Genomic DNA, 25,094 nt, shown 5'->3' on the forward strand with positions numbered 1-25,094 from the left:
ATTTGTCACCCTGAGAGGGACGGGTACGCCCAGATGTGGGTCCCGAGCTCTCCATGCCACTGGAGTCAAGCTATCCTGGCTGATGAGGGGTGAAACCCCGAAACCGGTCCTAGGATGCTTGTTTCCAGTCCAGGGAGGACCTGGCCTGGCAGTTCGGGCTGGACTGTTCTCATTGGTTACAGGGTCAAGACTGATTTGCATGTGGCTGGGTTCAAACTAGAATGGCGTGGTGGGGAAACAAACAATGGATTTAGGCCCAGATCTCTGTACTGGGGTGAATGTTTGACATTGTTCTGCATTCTTTCCATCAAATGTTCTTTTTGCATTTGTCACCCGTGAGTGGGACGGGTATGCCCAGATGTGGGTCCCGAGCTCTCCATGCCACCGGAGTCAAGCTATCCTGGCTGATGAGGGGTGAAACCCTGAAACCGGTCCTAGGATGCTTGTTTCCAGTTCAGGGAGGACCTGGCCTGGCAGTTCGGGCTGGACTGTTCCCATTGGGCACAGGGTCAAGACAGATTTGCATATGGCTGGGTTCACACTGGAATTGCATGGTGAGCAAAAATACGATGGATTTAGCCCCAGATATCTGTACTAGGGTGAATGTATGACATTGTTGTTCTGCATTCTGTCCATCAAATGTTCTTGATATGATATGATATGATAAAAATGTATAATGCGCATAAACAATAACCCGAAGGTATCAAGGCGCCTAACAATACAGCCAAAATTGAAGCAAACGTCCTTACATATAGGCTTGTCGAAAGAGGCGAGTTTTTAGGGCAATGCGGAAATTCTGTAAAGACGGAAGGGATCTCAGGTCAAGAGGAAGATCATTCCACCATTTGGGGGCTAGCGTGGAGAAAGCCCTGCCACCCCATTTAGCTCTTCGTACGCGAGGGGCTGTCAAAAGCAATTTCCCGGAGGAACGCAAGTTCCTACCAGGGGTGTAATGGGAGATAATAGACCCAATACCCGCGTCGCTATTTTTAGCGATGGCTCTGTAAGTCATGCATAGGACTTTGAACTGGATTCGAAGTTCTACCGGTAGCCAATGCAGCGTTTTCCTGGCCGCAGTGGCTGATGAGCGTCTGGGAATATCCAGGACAAATCTGGCTATGGCGTTTTGGACCACCTGTAAGCGCTGTAGGTGGCTCTGGTTTAGCCCAGCATACAGCGCGTTACAGTAGTCCAAACGAGAGCCAATGAGTGTGACAGCTATTTGCTTTCTAGCCTGCAAGGAAAGATATTTCCTGATCCTTCGCAGGGTGTGAATCAAGCCCCAGCAGGTGGAGACAGTTCTACTCACCTGACTGCCCATATCAAGGGCTGGATCTATCATCACCCCAAGATTCTTAGCAGATGTTGTGGGGGAGGGACATATTCCTAGTGAGTCAGGCCACCAATTGGCTGACCAGATGTTTTCTTTCCCCCCGAACACCAACACCTCAGTCTTCTCCCCATTCAGTTTAAGAGAGTTCTGAATCATCCAGTGACCAACCGCCTCCATACAAGATCTAAACTTGGAGGCGATAAGCACATCTGAATGGGGGAGAGAGACGAGTATTTGGGTGTCATCTGCGTAAGAAACTACCTCCATCCCGAAAGATCTTATTAGCCTGGCTAGTGGGGTCACATAGATGTTGAAAAGGGTCGGACTAAGCGCCGACCCTTGGGGGACCCCACACAGCACTGGTCGGGATGGAGATAGGAACTCCCCCAACTTGACTCTTTGTTCCCTCCCAGTAAGGAAAGAGGTCAAAAGATCCAAGGCTGCGTTCCTCACCCCCACCTCCCTCAGGCGAGATGTAAGCACTGAGGGGGAGAGGGTATCGAAAGCCGCTGTTAGATCTAGCAGGACCAGGAGGGTGGTCTGGCCCCCATCTACTGTCGTGCGGATCTTGTCAAGCACGATGGTGAGGGCTGACTCGGTGCTGTGTTCCCTCCTGAATCCGTGCTGGGAGGAGTCCAGGCATCCCGAGCTTTCCACAAAGATAGCGAGATGCTTGTTAAGATGTGCCTCAAGCATCTTCACTGGGGCAGGAAGCAACGAGATGGGGCGAAAGTTTTTTAGGACCTCCGGATCAAGGGAGGCCTTTTTTAACAGGGGTTTCACTACCGCCTTCTTCCACTCCATAGGGAAAATACCATCTCTGATGGCTAGATTCATTATTTCTAGCAGCGGTGGTAAGAGAGTCTCCCTACACTGCTTGATAATTTTCAGTGGGCAGGTATCCAGGGGAGAGCCAGATTCTTTTTGCGTTAGTCACCTTGAGTGGGACGGGTATGCCCAGACGTGTGCCCCGTGGTCTCCAAGCTACTGGAGTCAAGGTATCCTGGCTGATATGGGTTGAGACCCCGAAACCGGTCCTAGGATGCTTGTTTCCAGTCCAGGGAGGACCTGGCCTGGCAGTTTGGGCTGGACTGTTCCCATTGGGCACAGGGTGAAGACTGATCTGCATATGGCTGGGTTTAAATGGAAGGGCATGGTGAGCTAAAAAACGATGGATTTAGCCCTAGACATTGTTCTGCATTCTGTCCATCAAATGCTCCTTTTGCGTGTGTCACTCCGAGTGGGACAAGTATGCCCAGACGTGGGTCCCGTGCTCTCTATGCCACTGGAGTTAAGCTATCCTGGCTGAAGAGGGGTGAAACCCCGAAACTGGCCCTAGCCGGATGCTTGTTTCCAGTCCAGGGAGGACCTGGCCTGGTAGTTCGGGTTGGACTGTTCCCATTGGGCACAGGGTGAAGACTGATCTGCATATGGCTGGGTTCAAAATGAAATGGCATGGTGAGCTGAAAAAGGATGGATTTAGCCACAGACATTGTTCTGCATTCTGTCTATCAAATGTTCTTTTTGCGTGTGTCACTCTGAGTGGGACAAGTATGCCCAGACGCAGGCGCGCAACACCCATTGGACTCACCGGGCTTCAGCCCCCTCCGTCGTGTGTGGCAGCCCGGGCACGCAAAGAGCCGCACCCGAACGTTTCACAGGTCTTTTAAAGACCATTTGAATGTTAATTAGGCCTTGCAGTTGTTTCACCCCTTCTAAGAGACCCTGCAGCTCCACTCTGCCTACTGATTAAAGGTTCAGCCCCCCCCCCCCCGAAATTTGGCTCTAGTTGCGCCTCTGCCCAGACGTGGGTCCCGTGCTCTCCATGCCACTGGAGTTAAGCTATCCTGGCTGAAGAGGGGTGAAGCCCCGAAACTAGTCCTAGGATGCTTGTTTCCAGTCCATGGAGGACCTGGCCTGGCAGTTCAGGCTGGACTGTTCCCATTGTGCACAGGGTCAAGACTGATTTGCATATGGCTGGTTTCAAACTAGAATGGCATGGTGAGCAAACAAGCACTGGCGTTGCCAATAGGTCTCGCAGTAGGAAAGTTGGAGCTATTGGTTTTGTAAATGACATTTTATATTTATGTTTTGTGATTTACAATGCCAATACTTTTAACTTTAGCATATGTGACACTTTTAGTATTTGTAATGTCACATGTTTTGTATTGACGTGACTTAGATGTATTGATATTACAATTAACAATGGCTTTTAATTTTTTTAAATAATTAATACTTAAATAAAAGTGATTGTAATTTTTAATGGCAATAGCTTAAACTTTTGTAAATAACTTTTGTGAAGATTATGTTCAGTGACGAAAATCCAAGAACAGAAGTGAAATATTAACATTTTTTTGTGACATTTGTAATAAAACTTGAAACATTGAGAGAACATATTTGAACCAGTGATGCTGTGGTGGTGCTGAGTGATGCTGTGGTGGTGCTGAGTGATGCTGTATTTGCGCTGAGTGATGAGGGCTGTGTGCACTGAGTGAAGCCTGTGTGCAGTGTGAGTGAGGCCTGTGTGCAATGTGAGTGAGGCCTGTGTGCAGTGTGAGTGAGGCCTGGGTGCAGTGTGAGTGAGAGCTGTGTGCACTGAGTGAGTGCTGTGTGCACTGTGAGTTAGGGCAGTGTGCACTGAGTGTGTGCGGTATGCACTGAGTGCGGACTGTATGCAGTGTGATTGAAGGCTGTGTGCACTGAGTGAGGCCTGTGTGCAGTGTGAGTGAGGCCTGTGTGCAGTGTGAGTGATCCCTGTGTGCAGTGCGAGTGAGAGCTGTGTGCACTGAGTGAGTGCTGTGTGCACTGAGTGCGGACTGTATGCAGTGTGATTGAGGGCTGTGTGCACTGAGTGAGTCCTGTGTGCAGTGTGAGTGAAGCCTGTGTGCAGTGTGAGTTAGGGCTGTGTGCACTGAGTGACGGCTGTATGCACTGAGTGAGGCCTGTATGCAGTGCGATCAAAGACTTTGTGCAGTGTGAGTGAGGCCTGTGTGCAGTGTGAGTGAGGCCTGTGTGCAGTGTGAGTGAGGGCTGTGTGCACTGTGAGTGAGGCCTGTGTGGAGTGTGAGTGAGGCCTGTGTGCAGTGTGAGTGAGACCTGTGCGCAGTGTGAGTGATACCTGTGCGCAGTGTCAGTGAGGGCTGTGTGCACTGTGAGTGCGGCCTGTTTGCAGTGCGAGTGAGGGCTGTGTGCACTGAGTGAGGGCTGTTTGCACTGAGTAACACCTGTGTGCAGTGTGAGTGATCACTGTGTGCAGTGCGAGTGAGTGAGTGCTGTGTGCACTGAGTGAGTGCTGTGTGCACTGTGAGTTAGGGCAGTGTGCACTGAGTGTGTGCAGTATGCACTGAGTGCGGACTGTATGCAGTGTGATTGAAGGCTGTGTGCACTGAGTGAGGCCTGTGTGCAGTATGAGTGAAGCTTGTGTGCAGTGTGAGTTAGGGCTGTGTGCACTGAGTGACGGCTGTATGCACTGAGTGAGGCCTGTATGCAGTGTAATCAAAGACTTTGTGTAGTGTGAGTGAGGCCTGTGTGCAATGTGAGTGAGGCATGTGTGCAGTGTGAGTTAGGGCAGTGTGCACTGAGTGTGTGCAGTATGCACTTAGTGCGGACTGTATGCAGTGTGAGTGAGGGCTGTGTGCACTGAGTGAAGGCTGTGTGCACTGAGTGAGGCCTGTGTGCAGTGTGAGTGATCACTGTGTGCAGTGCGAGTGAGTGAGTGCTGTGTGCACTGAGTGAGTGCTGTGTGCACTGTGAGTTAGGGCAGTGTGCACTGAGTGTGTGCAGTATGCACTGAGTGCGGACTGTATGAAGTGTGATTGAAGGCTGTGTGCACTGAGTGAGGCCTGTGTGCAGTGTGAGTTAGGGCTGTGTGCACTGAGTGAGGTCTGTATGCACTGAGTGGAAAAGGCGAGACCTAAAAAGAATGCCATTTGTATGTGGGTCTAGCATCTCTGCTAGAGGGACTATGTGTGTCATCATGACTTCGGTCCACAGCTAATGCCAATACGTATAGCTTTGAAACTCTTTGCACAGTTTAAGACCACAGAAAATACATTCACTTTGTTTTTGATAGCTTTCAAAGTACAGCTTGACTAGACAATGTTTTTTTAAATTATATGCGCAAAGCCTTTGACCTGCCAATTGCAAAACGTTCAACTAATAAAACAATGTAGAGAAGATGCATTGTTAATCTGCTGTGAATCATGTGTTATTTTTTGCATAAAAGTGCCTCTTTGGGGTGTAACAGAACGCTTGAGGTTCCCAATGCACCGCTTTGTATTAGCAGAAGCGTTTCACAATGCAGCCCCCCCATGGCAGATGTCGTCCTTGTTCCTCCGCCTTTACTTGCAACGTAACCCCACACTTCAGCCAATGCCAGCAAACGTTGAGTCTCTTTAAAAAAAGAAGCTCCGGGCGTGGTGTGGCATAGCCGGTCCGTATCCATCCGCGCATGTAAACACTGGCAATAAAAACAAGGCTGCTGCATAGATTAGAATAATTCAGCAGGTGCCTGCTTTTACCATTATAAACAGAAGTTGCTTCCTGTTTGATACTTTTGGAAGTGTACCTGTTACTTTCTGTAGAATATATTCTACACCAGATTATATTCTACACCAGATTTATCCTAATTTGCGTAGTCTTTCACATAAAATATGGGGCGCAGCAGATGTAAGCAATGCATAATATCAATTTAGAAGAATCAGTCGCACTCCTTTTTATGGAAAAAAATATTTAGAGTGTATTAAACTATAAGAAAGTTAATCCTGAGGTTTGGGTGCTACAGGTTGTCGCCTCCTGTCCTTGAGGTGAACACTCAATTATTGGAAAAGGTGCCCTTCACTCTGGAAGAGCCTGAGAGAGCCTGTCGCTTTTTACAAATTGCTTCACACAGTTCTTGAATTTCAAAATGAATTTATTCTGTTGTTGTTCAGATCATGAAGTATCCAATTTTCCGATACAACTGTGATTCGTATCATAGGTACATCCTAGTGCATTTATGAGGCACATGTATATACTGTTGTGACTTCACAGAAATTGTATATAGCCCCAATGAATTTCGGGACCAGCCCTTCGTCAGGGGGTAATCCCTGGGAAAGAAATGAAACTGAGGTGAATCAAAGAACATTACAAATGCGAAAAGAGTAAAGGTGCTGTGTGCTTAGTGATGGAAAGTGTGAAAAAGGAAACGAGTGAAAGGAAAACCATGTGCTCAAAACCACTGGGTTCCAGGTAATACACGTACGTGTGAAACGAAATAGAAATGAACAATAAGATCATGAAAACTAGCTCAAAACATGGTAAAAAGAAAGGGTTAAACGGAGTGTCAACGAATTCAAAGAGTCAAAATTGTGAAAGCGGCTCTGTGCTGATAATATATGCGAGGTGCCTAAAGTGAGCAACAGGGCAATGTGGTCACGCCAGTCACGCTATACCACCCGTAATAAACAGAGCAGCAATGTACAAATAGGTAAGTCATAGTTTCGCATACCTGTGAAGCCGGTCGGTAGAGACGCCGGGTTCAGGTAACTTCAATAAAAATGAGGCTGGGAAGTGCCCCCGAATTATTACAAGCTGTTGCCCGGAAGTGAACTCTCAGTTAGACTCCGGCAGTGAGGAGGGACTAAGGCCGTTGTCAAGGTGACTATGGACGCTAAACTAAGGTGCATGATGGTCTAGCATGGAATGATAAACCAGGTGAAAAACTAAGAAAGTTACTGGGGTAACTGGAGACCCTAGATGAGCTCTCTGTCCCGTGCAAATTATTAAAAGTTAAGTGTTGGATGTGGGTGTGGCGTGCGGGTTAAAAGATGCTAAAGAGCAAACAATGTGTCACTCGAAAGAATGAACTCCAAGAATTCTGAGAAAACAGTCTGAATATTTTCCATAAAATGCATTCCACTCGGTGCTTCGAGCCTCAGGTAGCAGAGGAGCCAGCATGTGAGCGTGACTGCAAATATTTGCAGACTGCGGGTCTCTGAGCACAGGTTACATTGTTTGTGCTAACTAGTCTAACCTCTTTCACTTGAAATTACATCCTGTAAGGACGGAAACTGTGACAGCTGATTATTATAACATTTTTGGACGGAGATCGTGAACAAAGGGTAACACACAGGAAAATAAATGTGTACTGCACAAATGATGGTTAACACAGCAAAGACTGAATCATAGACTGACGTTCACGCAATGCAGGTTGAACAGCACAGGGTGGGGAATCCGGTCATTTTACAGGCCTGGGAAAGAGTGGAGGCGCTGAAAGAGAAACCAGCCATGAATAATTAGGGGAGGAGAAGCCGCCACCACATCAAAGGGAGGAGCCCTTTGATGTGGTGGCGGCAATGAAAAAAATGCAATTAGGAGAGAGGGAGGGAGGCTGATGCGCGTGCTTGTTTGGTCACGTGATTCACGTGAACTCAAAGAAAACCGCACAAACAAAACCCTTGGTTTCACGATTATTTTGAGCACTTGAATTCTCGCTCCACTCAATGCGCATGCGCATTGATTTAGGCCCGATCGGGGTGTACGACATTGTTCTGTATTCTGTCAATCAAATGTTCTTTTTGCCACTGCAAATATACCCAGGGTGATAGTGAGGTAGCCCATGTACATATGCATGTTAAAATGTTTCCCTGTTGCTTAGGTTAATTTCTTGACGCATAAGGAACAAGACCCGGTACTGAAATAGCAAATGGGGTGAGTTGCCTGGACTCTGCAGTTCCAACATTTGTCCTCTGAAATAAATCCCTGTGTGTGTATGTGTAGCATCACCTACGTTCAATAGTCTATGGTGCTATTTCAATTTGCATTCAGGGATTTGTAGTTTTATTTTATTTTTTATCCCAGAATCAAATCAAAACTCCAGTCCCAGAATTCAAAGAACCGTCCTGAACTGGATGAACTACACAATCCATGGTCCTGGTAAACTTCGGGGATCTATAAATGTGCTGGAGGTTTCTGCAGCTTCTTGCTAGATATTATCTGGTATTTCTATTTTTTTTTTTGCCCTGAGCAGCGCCCTCAGGTCAGCCCATTTTCTGTAGCTCCTGTCCTGCACAGCAGTCCGTCGTTTGTGTCATGACTCTCCCGGCTCAGGTACCCGGAAGCGGAAGCGCGGCTGTCAGACGGGTCAATGTCAGCAGCAGCAGCGGCATGGCGGCTGCGATGCTTTTGCGAGTCTTGCGGTGCGCCTTGCCGAGGGCGGGCGGGAGCCTGAGCCTGCAGACCCGGGGGATGAGGGAAGGTACGTGCAGCCTGTGCAGGGCACCTGCTGGGAAAGGGACACTGGCCGCGGCGCCCCTGGAACAGCTTGAGGGAAGAAAACTTTGGTACAACTTTCAGTTAAACACGGGCAGCTGCAGGGAACAGACACAGACCAGGAGCCGCGATTGACCTGCGGGCAGAGGAGGGAAGACATGTGCTGTAAGGCTGGTTTAGCAGATTACTGCATGTCACACTGGGACGCTGCTTTTCCAGATTTAGCTTTATTTTCAGGGGTGTGTATTAAAATATTCCTACTTACTTGACCCAAGAATACAACTCCCATTTTTGGTCAGCTGCTCAGGTGACCTGGAGCCATCTGGCCCCTTTGCTTTAGAGCAGACTACACTGGCAGCTGGAGCTAGAGGCAAACCTGAGGAGGCGCTCCCCCAAGTCACAGGACCCGGAAGGTTGCCGGACCGAAGGGCACTAGAGGACATATGCCTTAGGGGCATACCGAGACTGGACCTTGGGTCATACCAAGAAAGGGTCAGGATTAGAAGCAGACCAGGATAGAGACTGGCTTGTACACAAACCACTACAGGCGCTGTACCAGCAGTCCAGGTCAGGAACTGGACCTAGGTAGGGACAGTCCAAGGCAGGGGCTAGGTCAAGGCACATGGAGTGGATCTAGGAACGCTTTTGGACAGGAGGTGTACTGAGGAACAGTCCTTTACAGAAGTGGGACCAAGAGGCACTACGGGACAGGAGTAAGACAGCAGTCCGAAGCGGACATTGGACCAGATTTTTCCTGGCACAATGTGAAGTGGTAAAATTGTACTTGCGGTAAATGCACAAAAACTCGCATTCTCAAATGAGCGTTTCTGGGTCCGTTCTTATGAGGGCTTTTAGCTTTTGCGCCAATCTCTTTGACAAGCTTACCTCACATGCAGCTTTCTATTCTGTAACACATTAGAAGACTTTCACTGTTACATTATAAATTGGGTCATGCTGTGGTCTAAGTACATAGAGATGTGAACCAGAGGAGAAGCACGCTTAGAGGTGGGATCAAATGATAAATAATTAGGGGGGGCGCAAAGTGCCAGGGGAACAGGATGTGATCAAAGGCAGTATAAGAGTGTGGCAGAGAGCTAGAGATTGAAAAAGAGTAACGCGTGACAGGTGGAAAATCAGAGAAAGAGACATAAAGACCGAGAAAGAGAGAAAAGGCGAGATACAAAGAAATAGTGTCAGGGTTGAATGGAGAGTGATCAGAGCTCAGTGACAGAATGGAAATTGATAAGGCTATTGTGACAGCAAAAATAAAGTGACATGTTAGTCACAGGAAGTGTTTCTGTCATCAATAGTGATAGTGTTTGAGAGCAGAAATGTTAAGGAAACGGGATCACGTTGAACCTTTGCAGAAAAGTGTTAATTATTTGATTTAATATGAAGATTCAGAATTGACTGGCTCAGTCCTCAAGCACAGAAGCTTTCACTCGCACATTACAGGTATTGGCTTCTATCTATCAAGGTAAATACATTTTACAGACACAAGAGTTAGACAGTCAAGTAGTCATTTGGATTACACCAGAGCTACTTTTACTGTTTCACAATCTTGATAGTTTGAAGTCTTAAACAACAGAGCTTCCTCAAGTGCCACAAATAGTACAGTCTCAAGCTTTAGATAGTAGAGTTGAGGTCCTGCAATTCTTACGCGTTTGCTACAGACAGCAATTGTAGGCCTGACCTAGCACAGAACCGATATACTTTAGAAAGATATAGTAATATGCCTGACGTAGCACAGAACTTGTGTACATTTGAAACATATAGCTATTACTAAGGCTACACAGAATGTACACGTTATGGCATTAGGTATCAGAGCTATTCTTCAGGTTGCACATATAAGGCACTCTGAGGCAATAAATGCTCAGAAATACCCCTCTGGTACATTGCTCCTATTATATGATTGACTAAGCATAGGTTTGTGGATAAGGATAATTACATTCATATAACACAGTCCTAAAGCACAGGTTCTGCCTGTGTCAGTCTGAATAGGTGTTAATGGGAATTCACTATTCCTGCAGACGTAAAGGCAAACATTTAGGCGTGAACTGTGGTAGAACGAGACTTTATTTGTAAACTTCTGTTTCTTCAAATTGCAATCGATCACTCCAGCAGTTTCAACAGATGAATCTCTCCGCACCAGCTGGTCTCATGTCTCAAACGCCAAAGGTTACAACGTTGTGTTCTAAGCCTGAAATGGTAGAAGCAAGATTCTTGATGAAAGAAATCTGGCAGACTTACATAGCGAGCAGCCCGGGAAGCTCATGTAGCACCCCCATAGACTATAGTGTTAAGAGAAGTAGAGAGCAGATTATGATTTGATGAACAAACAATGCTAAGTAAATAGTAAGAAACAATCTTGTCTACCATACATTTTGGTATCATAAAAACTATCAGCACTGAATTCATTATACCCCAGACTCTGAACCCTGGAAGAAACGTTGTTCCGCATTTGCACTTGTGAAATAAGCTTATGTGCTTTTTAGAATCAACTTAAAGCAAACGTCTGACATGATCTTTTATCTTAAAACCTCGAGTTCAATGGACTATACATAACATAGCTCAACAGAGTGAAGTGCCCACAATCACCCTGCGTTTCTTTTCTGGGAAACAGGTCTTTTTAGTTTATTCATGCCTTGTATTTCTTCGGATTCTGTAGTTTGAATTTCTTTTGCCATTAAAAACGCAGATCCGCAAACAAGACTAGACAAGCTACTCACTCTTGACATTGAGCTACTTGAGATGTGTTGGACAGACATAACCAAGTTCTGAACCTAGAGACCGGTGGGCCTTACCAATGGGCCTAGAGAAAGGACAGGGCAGGCTCTGGACCCAGCACAGCCGAAGACATGCCGAACCTATAGATATACTGAGGAAGACTCCCTCTGTGAAAGTGCATCTGTCCTAAGAACAAGCAAGAGCCGAAGCTGTACTTGGGGGTAGATCAGGAGCCATGTTGGAAAGCGGATTAGGCACTGAACCCAAGAAACAGATATTGGCCACAGAAAGATGATGATACACGCTACACCTACGGTAGAAGAGGCAAATAGTACCCATGAACATACTACTGATGTAAATGCAAGTACAAGCACATAATCTAGGAACATATAGTTACTAAAAGTACACCCAGTGACAGACTAGGGTTGGTTCTGAACCTGTGGTCTGACGATGACGTGCTTGATCTATAGACACTGGATACAGGTGTGGATATGTACTTCACGTTTACCTTGATTTGTATACAATAAACACACGCTGGATCGGAAAGCTGCAGAACACGTGTTTTTAGTGTTTTTTAGGTGTTGGAACTCTATTTGGTCCTTTTTTTGCATCGTTATACTTCCAAGTGTTGCCCTCTCCACTATCCTTGCGGTAATTAAATTTCTAGTTACTGCGGATCTTTAGGCATCTTAGGATCTCAGACTAGAAACAGGGTGCAAAAGCTGAACCTACGGACAGAAATCATCGAACTGCAGGTTGACTCCAGACTCTAGGGTTAGACTAGAAAGGATGCAGGAACCCAGAAAACAAGAGGAAAACAAACTCTCAGCGACTGACTATCACAATTGGTAACTATTTGAACAGTACCCTTCGTTTAGGTCTAGATCGTGCAAAACATATGTTGTGCAGCTGCCACTTCACTGCTGCACACGTGCAGTGGAACTGTCACTTTACTGCTGCACATGCTTAGAATATTTTTTGAGCTTTGCTTTAAAGAGTTTTCGGTATATACGTCTCCTCTGTCTTTATGGTTAACTTCCATCATTCTCATTCGCCTTGGTTGGTAGCTCATTCAGCTCTGGATGAAACACTTGTTTGAAGAGTTGCAGTATTTATTCATTTTTTAAATTATTTCTTTTGTTTAATGCAAACTTTACCCAACAGGGTTTCAGAGTGCAGTACAACATGACAATGTGAGAACCCCAGGCAGGAATCACACATTTGTTGAATGGAGACATAAAAACGTACTCGTAAACATTTATAATACAGCTCTCATGCGATTTACATAGGTGTTCAATGCATTTGTATATATAATGGGTAAATGGGCATTACTTTTTAAAGTGCAGGGATTGAAGATTTCCGGAGAATTACATTAGAATAGGGTAACTATTAGGTAGTTGTGCAGCAACTGGTAAGCTTGACATGTATATTAACAGGGAATAACAAAATAAGGAGGATCAACAAAAAAAATGGATAGAATTTAAAATATAACCTACATTGCCAAAATCTTTTCTTATATCAGTAAATACCCGCATTAATCGCATAAGGTGGCTATTTGTTTGCCGTACATTTGTCATAGAAGTATGCCTTATGAAAAGTATAGGACTGAAATATAGGCAGTCGGAGCACATTTAAAGAAACCACGGGAAGATGGTTTTTTAAGCAACAGTTCGCACAAGGCCTCAGTGTTGGTTTCTGCTCTGAATTCTGCAAACATGTTGTCATCAAACCAAGCAACTACACCTTTTGGCGCTTAGTTCTCACATGCCTAAATGTGAGTGTTGCAGTTTAGTCTACTTGCCTTTTCCAGAGCCTGATGTCGTACCTGAAAAACACAGAATAGTTGAAGTAATGTGAATGACTGCTGAATGCTCAGTACATTTTACGATACAGAGAAACATAGTGAAACCATTGAGGGTTTTGAAATCATTGGCTTAATTTCAAAACCCTCAATGGTTTCATTATGTTTATGTTGATAAGAACTTCTACATTCCCAGCCAGTATGTATCCCCGCAATAGAATACGTTTTTTTAATCTCAACCACACTGGGTCCCACCTAACCCCCAATTCCTATTATTTTGTCTTCCCTAGACCCCAGGAAATCTCTGTCCTGATGAGACCCTCTTATCCTTCTAAGGGTCGAAACATTGTCGACACAATTACAGAGACAGACAACGTTTCGTAAACTTTGATACAATACACCTTAAATGTTTATTTCTTACTTCACCTTTTCAATTTCAGTTTTTGTTTTGATCTCACACATGGGGTCTACTTATTCTTTCCTTTGTGTCCTGAAAGACACTCACAATATTGTTTGTTTAAATCATTCTTGTCTAATAAAACTCTGTTCAGCTGAATTGTTGTTTCTTACAAAAATACTGGCTGTGCTATTATTGCACTCACAAATCTTGACTGATGACACTGTTCGATATACACAATTTTGTTTCTATAATGATTGATTCAAAACAAAGACCTGTGAAACGAATAATCTGCCTAAAAATGAGTTCCAAGTTAAAGCCTCTTCCAAGGATTACTTAATACCCCTGTTCGCATGGACATAAGGGTTGCTCTTGTTTTTGTTTAAATAAATAAAAAACATTCTGGATGAAGGGCGCAGCATGATGTGTGGGCGAACCACCCCCTTTTTTGTGTTGGGGCTATCTTTCCCCTGGTTTCTAGGGCCCCTCTCTGTCCCTGGGGGGTACAGTTTTGGTAAACAAGTGGTGGCTGGTGACTTTTGAAGTGGTGGATGAAAATGTTGGGAAAGAGTGTTATGTCATGAGCAAGCAAGCCCAACCAACAAAAGGGGGGCACACGAGTTCCCTGCCCTGTGAAAAGTTTGAAAAAAGAGTGGCAATTTGTGTATTTTACAGCATACCTATTTTACATGCAATTAGACCTTGGGTTGATAATTTAAAAATGTTTGAGGAACTCCTTCCTTAGATGGACCTACTTGTGTGCCCAGCAGTACTTTTTACTACTTACAATAGTAGCACACATTTCATTAAACCAGACGCATCACAAATAAGGCATTCAATGTCCTAAGCATAGTCAGGGGTCATGTGATATATGTAAATACGCTGGGAATAGATTTGTTAGGAAAAATACAAAGCATCGGCTAGTGGCTCTGTAAGGCACAGTGAGATTTGCCGTTCATTAAATTAAATATACATTAGTAATACAACCGCTACGTACAAAACAAGGATCAGTGGAACTGGAAGGGCAGTCACTGCCTTTTTATCAGATTCTGGGGCAAGTGATGCACTTCAAGAGCATCTGAGCATGATATGTATATGGGGCGAGGGCTGCACATTCGATCTACCTAGTGCATCTGAATATGTTCTAGACATGAGGCTGCTGTGGTAAATGGTCTACTCCAATTTTATATGAGCCTGTCATGGACTTGGGTGCAGGGGGCAAATTAAATTCAGATGGCAGCCTCACTGGACACTTTACACTAGTCCCTACTCCTGATAAATCTCCAAGATCATGCAGCTTGCTCGCTGTGCCACCTTGAGTTGCAGTGCTATCAGCACCAGTGAGCCCGTCCTAAAGATGCTGATCTCTATTCGGGGAGTGGGCTCCGTGCTCTGTAAGATTTTTAGGACAGAAATACGAGGTCCTTTTCTAAAACATTACATTCCAATAATGTTGTTTTAGTTTAAATTTGGCCAGACTGGCGTAACGGGCATCAGGCTTTTTCCCGGGAGGCTGGAAGAGTGGGACCGGTTTTGTTACCGGAGGCCAGTTTTGTAGCAGTACTGCAATATCGGCCCTCAGTAACAAAAGCAGCAAGCAAGCATTTACAACCTCATAGGGCCAGGCAGTGCTTCCCCAGAGGCTGGTCTGAGAAAATTGCCAGGGCTGCCTTGGGTTCCCAGTCTGGCCCTCATGCAAAAGTAGTATTTGACTTCTCGCTGCAAATAACTCAGATGTGTATTTGAAAACACTGTGAGCCATGCATGTTGTGTTTGCCACAATTCACACATTTTTTTCTCTTTGTAGTTCTATATAGCGCAAACCTGACTCAAAGGTATTGATGTGCTTTACATGAGCACCAGTTACATTACACAAGGTTATACTAATTTTGATATGTACAGGGAGATTAAGTGATTTTCCCAGAGTCACAGGATGTTAAGCCGACGCCAAGACTCGTACCTATTTCGTCATTGCCTAAGTCTGCAGCTCTGTCCATAACGCCTCAACCTGACTTTTCCTCGATCTACAAATATGAATGAAAAAAAAAAGAAATAAGTATTCCTCACCAAAGAAGAGGGTGAGCAAAAATTGATGAGCGATTGATCTAAGCAAATGGGTTACTTTCTTTCACAGTTTCTTTTTTTTATGCATCTGTTCTTAGGAGGGTTTGGCTCCTGTTGCCACAAGCAGCATTATTATTGTTACTGATGATGTACCCTGGAAATCATTGAACCTGCCCAGTTGTGATTCGTAGATACTTGCATGTGAAGTTTCAAAGTGCTTATAATAAAATGCCAAATGCAAAAAACCTGGGGTCACTGTTCCTAGTTCGGAAAGGAGAACTAGAGAAGTTTGTATCAAGGTTAGACACATTTATAGAGTTGCAGTCAACAAGACCGTTTCATGTTGCCCTCACACATCCCGAGGGATGTTATGCTTCATCATAGGGTGGTTGCTCCTCGTCGGGTTGGAGCTGCAATGCCCTACGGTCTCCCGAAGGTTTACTTTGGCAGAGATCTTTTGTTTTTATTGCCGTACGATGAGTGCCATGAAGGTCTAGGTGGGGTGGTGTTGGGTGTGTTATGACACAAAATTAAACTGATATGAGATATCACTGAAACTTTTAATAACTTGATTCCCCGTCATATTAAAAAACCCTTTCTAGGTTAGTGCTACTAACTAATAGGATGTTAATGTTCCCTAGTAGCTTATCTTTTGTACCCATGGGTAGGGTCAAACCCAAGCCAACATGTTTCATGCCTGTGGTGGTCAAAAGGATCTGTGGCGCTTTTTCAGGACAAAAATAATAATGGGTGAAAAGTCTACCCCACAATTGTGTTGATACAAGTGCCCTAAGTGTGGTACCTACTTGTCTTGGTGTTGGCTGTCCAACCTGTTGGGAGAGAAAATAGTATGGTAAACCAACAGCCATGTTTCTGACATATGAACGTCTTATTAACCAGAATGTCCCTTATCCTGGACCAGAATGTGTGTCTGGGGCTGAAATGGCTGCCAGACGTATTTAAATAAGTATAAGAGAGAAGCACATATAACATGGAAGAAGGTAGATCAAGAGGATATCGTGCAACATGCATGTAAAAACATCTTATTAGGGTGTTACATACGGAAGACGTATCAGCCTTACGTTTTTAAAGATGGTGCCACTGTCCAGTACATGATCACGCTCCTGTTTTTACGATGCCGCAATCACTTGTTTGATAATGTTTGCACATAATACTGTATTATTTAACAACAGTGGTCCCTAGGGAATTAGAGATAACCCTTTAGAAATTAATACAGACCCAATCAGTACTGTATTGATTTAAAATTGCCCAGCCGGACAGAGGTCTGATATTTAATTTTTCACAATTTCGCAGATATATACAAACACAAAATAACTGAAAGTGAGACACAAGCCTGTACCCTACTACAGAAACATGAAGACAAACAATCAAGAAACATTCAAGGGATGCTCAAGCAATGCTCAAGGTTTTTTTTAGTGAAATCCTTAATAACCTAAACAAATCGCAAGTAACACCTGTACATAACAAATGCAAACATAATGGTTATAGTATGAGGCGTTTTTAGGGTGTCGACGGCATTTCGATCCATGTGTGAAATACGTGGATCATCATCAGGACATTAAATTACGCATGCCTGTGCGATTGCCTTTCGGTAATATACGATCTGAACTAAAATCATTCACAAACTGTAACACATGCAATGTCGTTTATGCAATTTTTTGTCCCTGTAACAAATTATATATTGGGCAAACGACTCAAAAAATACGAATTCGAATATGCCAACACCGGACCAGAATACGATGTAAAACACCTAATGCACATCTGGTGGAACATTACTCACAGACTGGACATTGCGAAGATGATCTACGCTGGACTATCATATGTGTGGTCAAACTCACCAAGGGGAGGCGAAATTTCCAAATTGCTCAACAAATAAGGACTCAAATGGATTTTGAAGACTGACAGTCTCCATACAGGACTGAACCGTCTAGAGGACTGGACAACTCTTATCTAGATTGCTGCATAAACCAATAACAGAATGTAGTTCCCTTCAAGTGACCTCCTTACAGATCCTTTCATTTGTGAAAAAGTTTTGACTGTAACTGTCATTATTCTTTACGATGTGTACACCTTACTGTCACTATCACCTTGGTTTTTAATTCACCCACTATGCCCTCACATCACTGCTGTCATGGGTTACACTCTACTCCATGATGGCCACCATACTCAAATCCCAAGCCTTCCTCTATTTCGTGCACTCAGTACTGATCACATGCTCCTTCTGGCTAATCGCGGCACAAATTTCGTTATATAGACAGAGGCTCACTGCCTCCCCTCACCCCGCATTGACCGGATAGCTGACCCCCAGTGGAGCAGAACGTAGAAATGGGCTATTAAGTAAGCATGCTACAACTCCTCGCCTTACTTGTGGAATATTCACAACTCCACACAGGCCCCTCCTACCCTCTGAATTTATTCCCAGGCCACTACCAGGATCAAGCACACACGGGTGGCTCCAGAATCACAGCAACTCGAGGTGAGTGCACCTCGACTCACACGCACAGAATCCCCATCCCTCTCCTCGTAATAATCCTCATTTAATTCCCTCTAGGACCTGACTCCCCGAGCACACGCTGGTGGCTCCTACGTAGACATCACTCCACCCTTCATAACTGCAAGTCTTCGAATACAGCAACCCTTGAGATTCTGCCCCACTGTTGGTAAGCCCCCTTGCCATATCGACCTTTACCCCAGTTCCATGCTCCTTAATGGTCGGCCGCTAACCCTGTCCCTTCTCACCCCTCAGAACCGACCCCCTGCCTCACTGGCTCCTCTCCCGCATAACTGATCCCCCCCCCATCCACCGGTTCAACAAGTGAGTTCCCTTCACTACACATCGACACCTGTCGCACTCTGGCTATTCTGCCCACTTAATTAATTACGACAGCAATCTTGTTCGCCCAGTAGCTAGTCACTGCAACCTAGGTAGCATTCCTACAATGCCACCCATTACCCACTCAGTCACTATACGTTGTAAAATGGTTACGCTGCTAATCTGTACAGATTAGCGTGTCATCTATGAATTGAGGTTGCAATGTAAAATGGTAACGCTGATAATCTGTACTGACTAGCTTGTCATCTCTGAATCTAGGCTGCGTAACTCCTGATTACCTCCTTTAACTATGTAAATATGTTCCTTTCCCCCTTCCCTCCCTTTTTTTACCCCCAAATAATTGTGGTATATTACAGTCATTTAAGGCAATCACACAGGCATGCGTAATTTAATGTCCTGATGATGATCCATATATTTCACACACAGATCGAAACGCCGTTGTGACCCGAAAAACGCCTCATACTATAACCATTATGTTTGCATTTGTTATGTAGAGGTGTTTCTTGCGATCTGTTTACGTTATAAAGGATTTTGCTAAAAACAAACCGTGAACGTTGCCTCAGCCTCCCATGAATGTTTCTTAATTGTTTGTCTACATGTTTCTGTAGTAGGATACAGGCTTGTCCCACTTTCAGTATTTTGTGTTTGTATATATCTGCGAAATTGTGAAAAATTAAATATCAGACCTCTGTCCGGCTGGACAAGTTTGAATCAATACAGTACTGATTGGGTCTGTATTCATTTCTACAGGCTTATCTCTAATTCCCTAGGGACCACTGTTGTTAAATTATCTATTCCTGAGGTCCCCGGCTGTCTTTCCTTAGGTCCCCTTGTTGTTTAAAAATATGCACATAATACTGTGGCATGTGAGTTTCACACAGTGTACAACTCCACTGGGGTATATTAGTTGCACAGTGGTACCAACTTTACAAAATAAGGCTGATACCTCATTTTTTGTGACTCGCAATTACGATATATGTACTTGAATTTATGCTGCACAATGTTTATTTCACTGGGCAATATATATCAGCTGGACAGTAGCACCACCTTTACAAGATAAGGCTGATGATACCTCTTCCGTATGTTACACCCTAATAAGAGTGTACATGCATGTTTTTACATGCATGTCCACTCTGTCCAAGGCTCTGCATATAGAACGTGATGCCCTTGACCTCTCTAAGGCTCCTGACCAACTATTGCATCGGCTCTGCACTTTTGACGCAGTGCAATTAGAACAGTGATTTTATTATATAAATAGCCTTAGTCTCATTCGGCAGAGGAACACTTCTGCTGGGGTTGTCCTGGAACATGATGCACTGTTACTGAGATACAGCCCTGCTGACTCTGAACTATATCCTGTAAAGGACAATAGCCATTACTACAGAGACCTGACACCTCTCACTCTGGTATGGGGGTTAGGCTATCCCAATGGATGTGGCAGAGGCTACTCCTACTATGCTCTCAATAGTATGGGTGTAGTGTAAGTAGGAGTATAATCATTTAGTAACATTATCATGGTTGAACTGTTTATCTTTTTCACCATTTTTGAAATGCTGGTTACAATGCTTTGTTCCATCTGCCTAATACTTGCAGCTCACACTTTCTGTAGAAGAATACTATTGTTTAAATAAATGTTTGGAAAGCTGTTTTTGTGTCTTTCTTGTGTTTACCTTGGGCATGCAACAGTGACAACAAAAGGGTAGGTCTGTAGCCACAATTTCTTTGGGAAATAAGAGTGGTCATGTTCAAGGTTGCTGATACCATCTGGTACTCTGGTAATGTTAGGATTTCAGATGGGGCACTGTGAGCTAGCTAGGATTTATGCCAATATTTTCTGATGATATTTGTGAACTAAATTCCCATATTCTGAAGTTTGTGTTCAGATACACAGTCCTACTTAATTTGTAGAAACTGTATAACAATACTTGGGTGATTTATTGGGTGCAGTCCATGTAGCATCTAAACTGGTCTATCTTGTTTGATGAAGAATTGGTTGATGGCATTGTATTTGTCAATTAGGTCGGCTTTGGGAGTGTCTGTATAAGATTAAAAGAATGAATTATCGTGAAATTTGAACATTTTGATGGTCTTTGACCTTGGAGGCAGCTGCTGCGATTTGTTTTGGCTTGAATTAGGTAGCTTTGACTTGTTCTGGTTGAGTCTTCAGTTACTAGTTTGAGTGATTTTCGATAATTCTTTTTCTCAGATGTTTTTGTTTATTTTTTAATTATTTGAGTACCAAGGCTAAGATTCTGTGCAGCAGATCTGTTAACATTGGTTTTGGATTCACTTTTGGTTGCGATGTTTTGATTTTTGAGTGTTGATAGAGAAGTCTGTGAAAGAGCGGAACTATTGTTTTGTCTGTTTAGGCTGACAATGGTAAGTTGATGATGTGTGATGGAGCAAGAATGGGATGTCAAAGTGGCAGGTCTGGTCATGGGGTTCCAGAGATTGGTAGTTGAGTAAAGGCATGGAGTAGAAGACCAAGTCATGAATGTTGACTTTTGCGTGGTTATGCTCGGAAGGGTGTTGTGTGATGTGCCGAGGAGGTCAAAGAAGGTTTCTTTCATTATCTTAATTGATGGACCTCCAAGGAGGTTGAGATAGTTACTAAGAAGTAAGGGGTGGAAATAGTGAGGAGCAAGGTGTTACACCGGTGATGGACACCTAATCGAGGGAGCATTGGTTAAACAACATTGACCGATTGAATGAAACGGACATGAGATTAACAGCAGTACTGTACTCAATGACCTAGTGTAGAGACAAGGAATTAGTAATGGGATAGATTCTGTGAGTGTGGAAACTGTTTGACTGCAAACACCTACTCCATGATGTAGACAAGGCATGTACAGCAAGGCGGAGATCTTTTTGTCAAGATGGCAGTAACGAGGATTAAACAGTACTGACAGACTTTATTGCATGAACAAGCAATTTCCACTAGTGAGTGTTTCAGTGACAAGGAAAGCTCCATGACAGACGAGGGATTAAAAGTGGGTTTAGAAGCGACTGCAAAGTCCAGAGACTAACAAATTGGAACGGCTTTCAGTGGCACATAAGGGGTTAACAGCAAGGATAGACTACATGGTTGGGGGATAGGGTTAAATATTGGGAGCATGTGCGTCCCCCAAGGTGCATGGCCTGGTCTTGGGCTTGGGCTTAACAGCATGAGCAGATGTATACTTGAGGATCCAATAGTGAGTATACCGCCGTGGGCATGCTCATGCATTCATAATGCAAAAGACACACAATTGATGGACGGAATGCAGAACAAATCAAAACATTCACCCCCAGTCAAGAGATCTGGGTTAAATTCATCATTCTTTTGCTCACCATGCCACCCCAGTTTAGACCTGGCCATATGCAAATCAGTCTTGGCCCTGTGCCTCATGGGAACAGTCCAGCCCGAACTGCCAAGCCAGGCCCTCCCTGGACCGGAAACAAGCATCCTAGGACCGGTTTCGGGGTTTTACCCCTCTTCAGCCAGGCATTCAGAATGGCAGCAAAGTTTAAGAGAAGCTTACTCAGACTTTTAGTGATGGGCAGATGTTTCAAACAGAAAACCTTAGAGCTGTTTGGCACTGTCGTTCAGGGTCAGATGAGGAAAAATGTTTAAACTAAAGGGAATGGACCAACACCAAAAACGACTGTGGAGGCAGATGGGGGCGTGCATTGTGACCGCAGAGAAGTACTACCGGCCTGTGCAGCATCTAATCACACAAAGACCATACATGGTCTTAGTTGTTTATATTCTCTCCCAGCCACCACCCCATGATTTTTTATTTCTTTGTGTTTCTGATTTTTGATTCATGTTTATTGGTTTTTCAAAACCTAAGGAAATAACCAAAGCAGCTAATTTAAATCCAGTTAAATTCTAGCATGCCAACATTTCAAAGCTTTGCTAAATTGACCAATTTAAGTTCATGTCTCCATTTCAGGGTTGGTCGGCTGGAAAGAGCATTCTAAAGCAGCCCATGTCGAGACACTTTTTCTTCTAACAGATGTGCGCTTAGATGTTTGATCAACTAGAATAGGCCTATGTAGCCCTTGAGGCTAAAGGCACTACAGCTAATAGAAGCCATTCATCAGGTATAACGTTCCCTTGGCATTATAGATAAACAAACATTTGCAAAGCCAATTGGCCTGGGTTTTGTTCTACCAATACATGCAGTGTTCGCACATCAGAATAAGACATATGGGAGGAGGTCAGCAGGAGCAGGCTAAGAAGGCTACAGTTGTAAAGTAGTCTCTCATACAGGTCAATACAATCACTTGAGTGGCGGCAGAAGGATACACCCAAAAAGCTTTTGGTGAGAGATGGATACTCAATGGGCTGAGCCAAGATGCGAGTAACACAGTTTGAAGCCAGGACCTAAAAGGATGGTTGAAGAAAACCAATGGTGGAGGGGTAGAACCTAAAGTCCACTGTGTCTACTGATAGCAGTAGGTCTCCTCAGCAGCTGTGCTGTTAAAACAGAGGCTTAAAAAGAACAGTTAACTGAAGTGAAAAGAAATAGAATATTTAGCCAAGAGCCATTCCTATTTTCAAATTTGGCCACTTTATAAACTCCAGCATTGCGTCCAGCTGTGTAAATACATAATGTTCTCCTGTATTGATTACACAGCTTGTTTGACTGGCACATGGAGGTTCTAGTTTTAAAAACAGTACCTCTTTTCGAAATTCTTGTAGGGCCATGCACCTCCAAATTCTCCTTGAACGGAAGCTTAGGAACTGTTCTAACACTCAGAGACCTTAGTTGTACCAAGTTGCCACTAGTGCACCTGTTTTGCCAGGAGCATCTGGATCCAGTCGTCCTGGGATTTGATTTAAAAAAAAATTACTGTTCAAAAAGCAGACTTTTGTGTTAGGTTAGCTAGCGTTTTATGTAGTGCGCAGCTGCACTAGTGTGGCTATGTAGCCCTCTAACTCTCTGGACCCACTGCAGACGGACCTTTCTGTTGGTTGTAATATGGCCAATGTTGGAAGACTTTGGTAAAGTGTGTGAGGTTCTGACAAATAGTCTTGTTGTGTTGCTGTGAACTTGATGATGCCTGTATGTGCACAAATGTTTAAAAGGCTATATGAGGAAATGGTTTGCTCTTCATGCCCCAGATGCTATTGGAGGGTGTTGAGGTTGGTAGCAACTTTTCTTAAAATCCTTTGTGTCTTTTTTGTGGAAGGAGAGGAGCTTTTGGGAGGCAGGTTGATGTATATATCTTTAAACCCTCGGAGTGGTTTCCAGGTAGCAAACCTTTACGTAATACACATTGAGTTGTAAAGTGTTCTCTGTCCTAGATCATCAGCCAGCCTTCAGTGGAGTTTTAGCATAACCAATGATGGTGAAGGCCAAGCAGTTTGGTCCCGCTGCATGTTGTAGAGTGCCGTAGTTTCAAATAGAATGAATTGCAGTAATCGAGTCGAGATATATTCATATGAAGATTTTGTGAGATTTCTCAAAGCAAGTTTGTTTGCTCCAGATGTGAAGGATAGGTCGCAGTTGAACAGTTGCACTAGGTTTGTAGCCTTTTGTTTTCTGCTTGGGGGGGACCCTGTGTGACGGCCCAGTTAAAGGAACTGAGTGAGGGGTGAACTAGACCCATAAACAGAATTTAGGTCTTGTCTTTTTTCAGCTAATCTGATGTTAGAACTTTTTCACATAGATCACCCCTTGGTGTCTGTGCACAGAACCTTCCTGTCGGCTAAAATGTAGTCCATTGCTGCCCGCGTGCATGTGGGAGTTGGTGATGATGGTTGTCGAGAGCACTGTTCCTGTAGCCACAGTGTAGTTTCTATTACTGTTTTGATATGGAAGGATCCAAGTTTAGCGTTTGTGGGAGGGGGGTGGCAGGTTGTAAATGTTCTTCTGCTTTGCACATTCTTTGAAAGTTAACAGCCACGTTACTACAACACCAGAGGTCAAAGACAGATCCATTAGGTTAAGCACAAATTTGTGGCCACCAGTGCTTGTGCGCTGGAGTTCTGCTTTGTTTGGAATAGTGGCTTCTGTCCTCGGCTAAAGATCTAGTAAGTGGTTGTTACCAAGCTATGAGGGGTATTGAGAGAAGACTGCCAATTTCAGCATTTTAGCAATGGATCTTTTCCATTAGTAATTAGTTTTTACGCTTTAAAAATTACCCACCCAATGCATTTTTAGATCACACCAACAGTTCATATTAATATCAGGCATGGCAGTCAGCCTTTCCTCGTTGAGGTGCACAATCTGTAGTGGAATTTTAAAAGTAGGGGCTACCATTTACTATCCAGGGTATGTTCACTCTATATTGGACATGTCTTTGGCTATTTAGTTGCTTTAATTTAAAAATCACGCTGTGCTTTGTGTACTGCTGTTATGGGAGGCTGACCTTGCAGCTTCTTAAATCTGTGAGACAAAAGGTAAAGTGCTGGTCTATCTTTAATTTTACATTTACTAATATTTGCCTGGTCCAGTTTTTGATTGTGGATCATCAATACCTTGTAGTCTTAGTGAAAGGCAGGTTTAGAACAGTTATTTTCTTTACGTAGATGGCAATTATTTTGAAAGTTGCAAATCTGGTAGAAACGGATAAGGACTGGAAAATGTAACTATATCATTGCAGCTCTTTGGCTTTTTCAAGAGATTGGTGGGCTGGAGCTATAGCTCTGTGTGAATGAACAGCACAAGTTATCTGG

The 25,094-nt window shown here is 44.0% G+C and overlaps 1 protein-coding gene across 2 annotated transcripts in view; it reads left to right on the top strand.

The window, feature by feature from the left end:
• The first annotated feature begins 8,430 nt into the window (after positions 1-8,430).
• LOC147663529 (large ribosomal subunit protein mL66-like) overlaps positions 8,431-25,094 on the top strand; it is a 213,029-nt gene continuing 196,365 nt past the window's right edge. The window contains exon 1 of one of the 2 annotated variants that reach the window (XM_086950384.1): positions 8,431-8,570. In XM_086950384.1, coding sequence (XP_086806510.1) covers positions 8,480-8,570 — 91 coding nt within the window. In that variant the 5' untranslated portion in view covers positions 8,431-8,479. The remainder of the gene's footprint in view (positions 8,571-25,094) is intronic. The other variant, XM_086950385.1, reaches the window with a different exon arrangement.

The sequence above is a fragment of the Lissotriton vulgaris genome, unplaced genomic scaffold (genome assembly GCF_964263255.1).
Source record: "Lissotriton vulgaris unplaced genomic scaffold, aLisVul1.2 SCAFFOLD_2155, whole genome shotgun sequence".
In the NCBI taxonomy this organism is placed as follows: Eukaryota; Metazoa; Chordata; class Amphibia; order Caudata; family Salamandridae; genus Lissotriton; species Lissotriton vulgaris.